The sequence below is a fragment of the Microtus ochrogaster genome, chromosome 8 (assembly GCF_000317375.1).
Source record: "Microtus ochrogaster isolate Prairie Vole_2 chromosome 8, MicOch1.0, whole genome shotgun sequence".
Classification (NCBI taxonomy): domain Eukaryota; kingdom Metazoa; phylum Chordata; class Mammalia; order Rodentia; family Cricetidae; genus Microtus; species Microtus ochrogaster.
Window position 1 is genome coordinate 56,039,329 of NC_022015.1, and position 10,199 is coordinate 56,049,527.

Sequence of the window (10,199 nt, forward strand, 5' to 3'; positions counted from 1 at the left end):
AGAGAGAGAGAGAGAGAGAGAAGGGGGAGAGGGAGAGAGACATTTTTTGGTGCTATTCAGATATTCTTTTTTTAAAACAGGTAAAATATGAGTTTATAAATTTCAAAGCATCAGGAAAATTGTGGCCCTGCGTTGAAATTGGTTGTAAACAAGAAAGTGTGCCATATACTATGATGCAAATTATAGATGTACAAACAAATGTATCTCAGCCTGCCGGGATGGAGGAGTAAGAGGACACCTTGGTTCTTGCCAAGGAAATCCAAGAATCTAATTTCCTAGCATTCCGTAGTCTTGTTTTCGAACCTCTTGTGTTTGTCCCCAATGTTGTATTCATGAGGCATCTATGCATTAAAAATAAAAGAAGAACAGTGACCTGCTATGGCTGAAAAACTTGCCCACCCTTTGACTGAGTATTGTCGGTTAATTTATGCAGGCCCCTTTGCACTTCAGCTTTTTCCCCACTGGTTGCTAGGCAACCACTTGAGTTACTGCGCATGCCTCTTTTATGATAACTGTCATTATGATTATTTTTTAATTATACAACTGGGACTGTGGATTAAAGCAGCATATTGTCACCCATGCCTTGCCACTGCCTCTGCGCATTCCCGAGGACAGGCGCAGCCACCTTCCAAAATTTACATGCCGGGGTTTACGATTACCCTGTGATGTTTCTGCCTTCACAAAAGAACTGGGAGACGCCGTCAAAAGGGCAGCGAGATTTTTGTGGAAAATGAGTAGGCCATATATCATAAGCTGTTATTGATTTAGGGAGGCCCAATCGGGTATTAGGATCTTGAACCTCAATTCTCCTTCTTTGTTGCTTTCACTGTGCCTGACTCCCAGCGTTAAGTGATGTGAAAACCTTGTTGCTCTGCAGCCTGTTCTTCCGAATGACAAAACGCTAAAGCATTTCTCTACTAAACCTGCTTTCAATAAACCACCGTGCACTGGGGGGAGGGCGCAGCCCAGGCTAGAAACATGCAGTGTGCATGTTAACAATTGTTCTTGGTTTGGTTTTTGTTCCCCTAAATTGCCAAATTGCTCCACACACAGAAGTGCATTTAGGAGCCGTGAAGGGGCTCCTCGGGCAAGGGGTAATAGAAAGGACTCATGGCATTCGAACACTGTAAAAGGAATGAGACAGAGAGGAGTGTGGGGAGCGCACAACAGCTTCGCATTTGCATCTCTCTGTATATTTTAGCATATTTTCTAAATATACAGTGAATTTGAAGACAAAAGGAACATGGGAGTCATGTCCGTGTGCTTTCTCCTAACTCATTTAAAATGAGGCTTGGGGCTCAATAAGTTATTTTACATATTTCTGTCATGATGAAAAGAGATTATCTCCTGACAGGGGAGTTTACAGAATACTTGCCACATCGTGTGTGTGTGTGTGTGTGTGTGTGTGTGTGTGTGTGTGTGTGTGACACAGAAATGGGGATTTAACCATGCTTTCATGTGGTTTGAAGCTGGCAAGGGGGGGGCTGGTGGTGGTGGGCGTTTCCTCCATGTACAGAGGTTCCCCCCCTCGCCGTGCCTGTATTGGTGGGGCCTCCATTGCTTTATTGACAGTCTCTGAAATGACCCCTTCCCTGAGGAGTGCCTCATCTGCTTTCTTTCTGTTTGTCTCCCCCCATCCTGCAGTTCAGGGCGACAGCTCAGTGAAGTCTTCATTCAGTTGCCTTCCAGGAAAGAGTTACCAGAATACTATGAATTAATTAGGAAGCCAGTGGATTTCAAAAAGATCAAGGTAGATGCTCTGTTCACTGTTCTTCTTGGAGGAAACGAAGGGGATGCATGGCTGTGCTGGAGTGATTCTCGGTGGGGCTGGGGTAGTGGTCTCCCAGTTGCTAAGCACTGACCTACACAAGGCTTGCCCCAGGAGAGGTCGGGAAGGGATGGCTCTGGGTTTTTTTATTCATGTTATCTGATCATTGGACGCTCAGCTTATATACATTGCATGTTGTTGGGAACCTTCATCTCCCTCCGTTGCCACGCAGTTCCCAATCTGTGCACCTTCCTCCCCATGCCTGGGAACACCGGTGGGAGGGTGGTCTTGCTCGATGGCACCCCTTGGGGTTGTGCAGTCCCGCCCGCTCAACAAGGCTGAACGCTATGAAGAGAGAGGGAAACCTGGGCTTCCTTAAACAAGCAAGGACAGTTACATATTCCTCTTCTGTTTTGTTCAAAATTCCCATCAGGAAAGAATTCGTAATCATAAGTACCGGAGCCTGGGTGACCTGGAGAAAGATGTCATGCTTCTCTGTCACAATGCACAGACATTCAACTTGGAGGGATCTCAGGTACGTGTCGAGTTGTCTGAGAAGTGTCTAGCCTTTAACCGTGCTGAGGTTCTCAGAAGTGAGGCCTTTTTGTTTCTACTTTTCAAATCCCTGCCTCCACCCCTAGCAGAACACTAAGAACCGAAAGGACATGTTCTCTGCTGCCGACATGAATAGAGGGAGGTCTTGTGCTGTAGCTGGTGGCCTTCTGCTCACACTTCCTTCAAGGCTCACCTTCTCATTAGAGGAGGAACTCAAGCCAGCCACTGAAGGCAATGCTGAGGCTGGGTACCATCTCTGTGCTCACAGAGACTGTATGCCATGATAGTTACCTTCGTTTTTCTAACTGTAACTTTACACGAAGGGTTCAAAGCACAGTGATTTAAAACAGAAGGGGGGGAGGGGTGCTCCCTTAAGTTCCCTTCTCCACTGTCAGGAAGTCATTGTAAGTAACAGTGAACTCATGAACATAAGGAGGAGGACATTCCTACTTTAATTGTAACTCAATTCCACTTACCTTTGATGGGAACTGATCTTTTTTCCAATTTGTCTTTCCGACCTGATGCTCCCATATCCAGCAGAAGAGAGGGAAGAGGCCCAGGTCAAGTTACTCAGAGACCCTGCCCTTGGCTTGTTGCCGAGCAGTGTCCAGTTTCCCGTCCAGGAATTGACAGTGTGCCCCACACATCTCCCCGTCCTGGCCTCGAGCCTTTGCGCTTGTCTCTCCCCAGCCAGTTCATCCTCACCCTGGCTTGTCAGCTCAGATCTCTGGCAGATTTTTCCCCCAGCGTCCCCATCCCACTGTGTCACCCACTGTGTCATCCTTCTCCCTGCTGTCTTCCCCGTTTGCCTCAGGCTGCCCTATCACTTCCGCGGGTATGTGGGTCATCTTGACAGCAAAAGAATCCAATCCTAGAGAGCGAAGGCCATTCCTTGACACACTGCTTTTGAATCGTGGTCAAAAGACAACATAAACTTTGCCACCGTAATTGTTTCTTAAGGGTGCAGCTCGGTAGTGTTAAGGCTGCCCCTGGGGGTCTTTAGCAGGTCAGTGGCAGTATTTCATCTCTTAGAAATGGTGACACCATATGCCTTTAATAGTTCTTACCCCACACCCTAGCTCCTCTATAACCACCCTCTACACCACATGAATTTGACTACGTAAGTGGGATCACTTCATGTCCATCTATCGGTGACTGCCTTCCTAAGGCTGTTTTGTGTTGTAACAGGTGATGGGAGGCCCCTCCTCCCAAAGGCTGAATCCTATTGGCTGCATCTGCCATGTTGTCTTTAGTCTTCCATCTGTCTGCAGGTCTTTGAGCTCTCTCTTAGCTCTTGGCTATGGTGCATCTTCGGAACACGGGCGTGCGGAGGATACGTACTTCCCCATGACTCTGCGTCTCATTATTTTGGGTGTCTCTCCAGACATGAGGTTGCTGGATCATAGAGTGGCTCTGTTTGAATTTCTTGAGGGAAAGGACCGTGTTTAGGTTGACTTCCTGTTTCTCAGTGGTGTCTTATCACTGCTGTGCACGGTGTGTTAGGTAACTTGGCTGCACTGAAGCTCAGCGACAGGGAACAACCTCGTAAAGGGTTTCTTTGTCACGGTATTGAAGGGAGCCACTTAAATAAGTGTGGCTTAAAATATTGATTTTGTTGTCAAAGATACTGCCTTCTGCACCCGTCTGCCACAACACATCCTTTTGAGTTTGGCTTCGTGTATTTGGTCTTCCTCTGAGTATCTTTTTGCCTATATTTAGACTCAATGGTTTAGCCTCTGGGTTTTCACTAGAGTTGATGGTAACCTGGGAGTGGCTCAGTGTTGAAAGCATTTAACACACAAGTGTGAGGACCAGTTTAGAGTTCCAGAATCTGGGTATGTTTAGGGGCTAGCCTATAATTCTAGCAGATAGATATCCTGCCTCAGTGACTAAAAGAAAAGAGTGACTGAGGAAGATACCTGATAATCACATGCTTGGCCACACCCACTGTACACATGGAGGGGGTGGGGGAGCCAATAGTGGCGTCTCTTAAAATCAAGCTTGTGTGTGCTTCTGTGTGTATGCGTGTGCATGTGTGTACTTGCGTGTGTGTGTGCATATGTGTACTTGCGTGTGTGTGTGTGCATGTGTGTACTTGCGTGTGTTTGCGTGTGCGTGTTTGTACTTGTGTGTGTATACGTGCACATGTGTGTACTTGCGTGTGTGTATGTGTGTGTGTGCGCGTGTGCATGTGTATGTGTGTTGTTGAAGGAGGGAGGTGCATACAACAGTTTTGGGTCTGCAGGCCTCAGCCTATGGTTTTTAACAGTTGACACTGTGACCATTTAGATCTATGAAGACTCCATTGTCCTACAGTCAGTGTTTAAGAGTGCTCGGCAGAAAATTGCCAAAGAAGAAGAGAGTGAGGAAGAAAGCAATGAAGAGGAGGAGGAAGATGATGAAGAGGAGTCCGAGTCAGAGGGTAAGCCCCCGCCTTGGGTCCCACCCAAGTAGTGGGCTGTTTCCACAGATACTTAAGGCCATGTGCTCGCCCTGCTCATGCCCAGTCTTCTCCGCTGTTAACACTGAGCACAGCAGCCACAGAGCTCAGGCCTGCCAAGGTTCATTGAGAAAACTCTGCCCATGTTGCCTTTGGATGTTGGAGTCACACTGGTGTGCATGCCACCTGTCACTCCTTAGCACCGTAGCCTGACAGCCACAGGGCTTAAAGAACATGCTAGCCCCATCACCCACCCCCACATCTAACAAGTTCCCACAGGGTGCTGCTCGGCCCAGGCCCCACTTAGTCAGTCATTGATTTTTTAAAAATAATTGTCAAACTGATCTGAGTGAGGACGCCTGTCAGTTTTGGTCTGCTTAGAGACAGGCCTTCAAGACCACCGTTTGGTTGACTGCTAATTATTTGCTTAGTGACTTGGGAGGTGAAAATAAATGGTATAATCTATAGTATTTTGAGAAGTGTGTTCTAGTTTTATACTTTTTAGCATAAGTTTCCACACTTAACATATCTAAAAGCATTTTAAAAATGTATCAAGAATGTCTTATTTTATTCCAATGAGGCTATTTCCTTATATTCTCCCACGAAACCGGAAGTCTCATCTCACATATCCTTTCTGCAATGACCAAATCCCCTATCTCAGCTGTAATCTGTACAGCCAGGCTTGAGATCTATGAACACCGGCTTATGTGGTAGCTCTACCTTCTCGTGACCTCACCCTCAAACAGTTGGGAGTGGTAGCCATTGGGTACCTATTCTAGAAGTTGTTTCGGAGCCATGGCACTTTGTACTCGTCTGAGTAAGAGCAGAAGTGGCTGCAGTCTTCCTGAAGGTGCATTTGACGGATAGCATTAGAATGTCTGATGTGGCTACTACCATTGTACCCCCACGAACGTCTGCCAACATGGCTTCACAGTGGCTTTGTTTGTTACAGCGCCCATCGCTGGGGACTGATTAAATCAGTTATAGAGTGAATCGAGCATGGGAACTTTTCAGGTGTTGAACAGAATTAAGCTACATGAGTGAGCTAATACATTTGGCTCTCTCCTGTGTGTAAGAGCAAGGCATGGACGGTGGGTGTGCCTGAAGATCCATGTAGTAACTAAATAAAATTGTGTGTGTGTGTGTGTGTGTGTGTGTGTCTATACATACTTGGATTTTTGGTGTGATAGTCTATAGAATTTTTTTCTGTGAATAATCACTAGAGAGCCATGAAATGGGGCAAAAGAAGCATGTTGTCTCTATTTCCATCTTGTCCTCTTTCTACATTAAAAAAATGCTAATCGAACTCTACTAAAGTTTTTAAACTAAAGAGTAACTTACACAGTGGAATGATCCTTTTTTAACCTTTGTAAGATTTGTTAATAGTTAATGTAATTTTTTATTTGATAACTGCCCTGTTGAGCCCTCGGGAGCCAGGGAAAGGATCCATCCGCTACACTGAGGTCTTCCTCCCTGTGACTATGTCACTTAGCTTCCACTTGGCACAGGGATTAACTATGCCTGTTAATAGGTGCTCTGGAGGCTCTCTGCCACTCTGGGAAGTCGGGCTTGTCATCTGCAGGTAGGATAATCATTTTACTGATTTTCAATCCTCACTGTGGTCTGTTGTGTTTCCACTCCAGCAAAATCTGTGAAGGTGAAGATCAAGCTCAATAAAAAAGAAGAGAAAGGCCGGGACACTGGGAAAGGCAAGAAGAGGCCAAATCGAGGCAAAGCCAAACCTGTAGTGAGCGATTTTGACAGCGACGAGGAACAGGATGAGAACGTGAGTGCGCATGCCCGGGCATCTCCAGCTCTCAGGCTGTCTTGGGGTACATGCCCTCCCCCCCTTTAGACTGAGGATGGGAACAGAGCTGCGGAACTTAGAAGGCGGAGTCTAAAGCTGTGTGTGTCGCTACAGACATGAAAAGCTCCTCCATCAGTCCCCACCCCTCTTTTCAATCTCCTAGCGCATGCAGGTGCAAATACAGTTTTCTTCATGGCTGGTTAATATTTTATATCTCTCTCACCCAGCTTGCTGTAAGCGTATAGCAGATCAGATAAAATAATGGTTAGAGGAGGAGAAGGAAAAAGCATTTTGATGTCAGAGTTTTGGGCTGTGGTGCCCTGAGATTAGATATCTCGAGGCTTTTGTTTTATCGGGAAAATTTTTAAGGAGCGTTTTGTCAAAGCAGGTAGCTTCCGCTCTGAAGAACAATTAATGTTTGTATGTGTATCATCACGTAGATGTGACTTGGGTCCTGGTTCCTGGTCCGGGAGAACAACAGGCAGAAGCTTGGCCAGTCCCCTCAATTAACTCTCGGCTTTCCTGCCACCCAGTCCCTACACAGTTTCCATCCTGGAAAGACCGTTTTCCATTTTAGTATATTTGTGAATTTGATTCTCCTTCAACACTTTGCAATCTCAGCCTGACTGGAAAGTTCTAGAATTAGGCTTATTCTATTTTGGTTAGATTTAAAACACTGTGTTTTCTTGAGATGGCGAGCAGATATTCAAGGCACGATCTTTCTCTTGTTGTGGGACAGTTTTTCCAAGGCTCAGATAAAAATAGAAACAGTTCGCCATAAACTTCAGAAGCCGAAGTGGCAGACAGCAAATACGACTGGCAGGCATCGCCTGGGGATTGTTGGCTGGGCACTCCTCAGCATAGAGAGTGCCCATGCCTCCACAGTCAGTGCCTGTCTTCCCATGGAAGGAGATGTGGCACCCTCAACTCTTTCTACCTTTCTCTCTCAGGAGCAGTCAGAAGCAAGCGGGACTGACGACGAGTGAGCAGTGTGGACTCGAGCTGACCGTGGCAGAACCGAACACTTTCTTCCCCTCCCCTTTCTCCCCAGTGAGTTCATTTGCCCTTTGGGCACTGGGTTATTTCTCCGTCCTCATTTTCATCTAGAACTAGCTTTAGGATAGTGCCAGACAAACATATGATATCATGGTGTAAAAAAAAAAAAAAAAACAGAACAACAACACACACACATTTGTAACATATTGTGACCAAATGGGCCTCAAAGATTCAAAGATTAAAAACAAACAAAAGCTTTTGATGGAAAAGATGTGGGTGGATAGTATATTTCTACAGGTGGGTCGAATTTGGTAGCGGTTTGATGTGCTTGTTTCTGTCCTCTGTCCTGGTGAGAAGATTTCTATCTTCTACAGTGCTGATGACCAGGAGCAGCCACTGAAGGCCACTGGTTATTTTATTTTTCATCAGGCGATTTTCATTTGTTCAGTATTGTTTTTGTTTGTTTGTTTTTTACACTGTGGTACATATAAGTGACTTCCCTAGGTGACACGTGTACAGTAGTTAGATATCACCTACATATACATTTTTCCATTTTATGCTCTATGATCGGAAGAACAAAAGAAAAAAGCTTTTTGATTTGTATAAGATTTATGTCTACTGTCAACATTGCAGATTTTTTTTTGCTCTTGTTTTATTGACAACGCTATTGAATATTACAGTGTCCAGAATGTCCCGATGGCTTCTTTTGTCACCTGAGCTCCTGTGTTACCAATGTGTATGGTCTCCTTCTCCCTAAAGTGTACTTAATCTTTGCTTTCTTTGCACAATGTCTTTGGTTGCAAGTCATAAGCCTGAGGCAAATAAAATTCCAGTAATTTCGAAGGATGTGGTGTTGGTACTTTCCTAATAAACCGATAGCTTACCTTGATGCTGTTGCCTCTTCTTTTATGAGTCTGGGGGCGCTGAAACCTTTTGGGCTTGACATGGCAGCTTCCTGCAGAGAGAGAAGGTTATTGCTATATAGATCACATGAGCAGAGGGGACTTCTCCAGAAACGATCTGTGTGTGTTGTTAAAGGCAAAGGAGACCGCTACTTTCCTAACTTAAAGAGGGGCGGCTGCTGTTCAAGCCACACTGTCCCTGTCAGCTTTGTCTCATAGCTTAAATTTCATTCATTAGTCAGAAAATCTATAAAGGTAACATTTTTATGTGGAGACTGGCCCAGTGAATACCTGCATACCATTCCCACTGAGATTTAACAATATTTTCTGCTCTGCACTCCCCATTTTAATAAGCTGGGAGGATATAAGTCACAGTATCACACACTCAGCACAAATCTAAGAGCAGGAGACTGTCCCACTGTCACAGAAGGGGTTAGTGTCCATTTCCTAATAGCTGTTGGACTAGTTGACAGCCTGTTTCCCAACTGTCCTAAATTTGTTTGTTTTTTTTCTATTATACATCTCAATGTCTTTTCAAAATCTTCAAAAGCCATCGCAGAGATTGGCACATCTTTTCCCGAGGAACCACTGGCAGAGTCAAATGGAAGTTTCCTGCACCACTAACAAGTGGGCAAACATGTTCTAAGGAACAGTTGAGGGTTCCTGAGATTATGCCTGGTGGGATGTCCAGAGCATGGTCTTGAGAAACTTCATCTTCTTGTCAGCTCTTGTCTGGCTTTCTGGTTACCCTGAGCATCCCAGAATATTGTATCTCATTTCTTGGTTTGCGTGTAGGATTTACAGAGGCTTCAAAGAAGAAGCCAAATTAAGTTTCCTTTCTGAGATGGTTTAGTATCAGTTCAGAGAAAACTGTAGGAGGAGAGAGCCACTTGTTGGTTCCCACTTCCCAGAACCAAAATAATCACACAGAAACTATATTATTTAAAATACTGCTTGGCCTATTAGCTCTAGCTTCTTATTAGCACTATTTTTTGATGTGGGATTCACTTAAAAATTATATTAATATGGGGTTTCTCTTAATTTTTTGAGTTACCTTTCCATTACTAGAGCAAGTGCTGGAGATACTAAACTCCTAACAAGAAAAAGGTTCCCAGCTCACACTTATAGAGCTTCTAGTCCAGAGTCTGTTCACCCTATTGTTCTGGCTAAGGCTGCACATCCCAGTGAAGCCAATACCTCAGAGCAAGAGAATAGAACCAAGGTCCTACAGTCGCCTTCAGAATCATGCTACCAGTGACCTCAAGACCTCACGCTAGGCCCCACCTGCTCAAGCTATGACTACCTCCCAAAAGCACCCCCTTGGGAAATGTAAGCCATGAGCCTTTGGAGGCTATTCAAGATGCAAACTACATCAAAATAATATCCTAAGCGTACTTTTTCCTACAGTTATTGTTAAGCCTGTCTCTGCCAGCTTTATAAGTTGGACTTTGTTCATTTATAAAGTGGACCTATTATATCAGAATCAGTACTGTTGATAGTTTGAAGGGATCTTAGGATGTGTTCCCATAGGAACATATATATATATATATATATATATATATATATATATATATGGCTTCAGTTACGCTCTCCAGGTACACACTGTGTGGAAGACATTCCTCAACATTTCTCCCATGTAAACACCAGAGCTACCCTTCCAGGGAGATCCTGGGAGCCTTGCCTCAGTTAAGTCCCTCAGAGTTGACTTCAGTCGCCTCTGTGCTCCTGGCA

At 44.9% G+C, this 10,199-nt stretch overlaps 1 protein-coding gene across 7 annotated transcripts in view; it reads left to right on the forward strand.

Annotated features, from left to right (window-relative positions):
- Positions 1-8,455, forward strand: part of Smarca2 (SWI/SNF related, matrix associated, actin dependent regulator of chromatin, subfamily a, member 2) — a 170,199-nt gene extending 161,744 nt beyond the window's left edge. For all 7 annotated transcript variants that reach the window (XM_013348059.2, XM_026781645.1, XM_026781644.1 and 4 more), the window contains 5 exons: positions 1,645-1,750; positions 2,202-2,303; positions 4,613-4,745; positions 6,407-6,549; positions 7,521-8,455. In XM_013348059.2, coding sequence (XP_013203513.1) covers positions 1,645-1,750; positions 2,202-2,303; positions 4,613-4,745; positions 6,407-6,549; positions 7,521-7,556 — 520 coding nt within the window. In that variant the 3' untranslated portion in view covers positions 7,557-8,455. The remainder of the gene's footprint in view (positions 1-1,644; positions 1,751-2,201; positions 2,304-4,612; positions 4,746-6,406; positions 6,550-7,520) is intronic.
- The last annotated feature ends 1,744 nt before the right edge of the window (positions 8,456-10,199 follow it).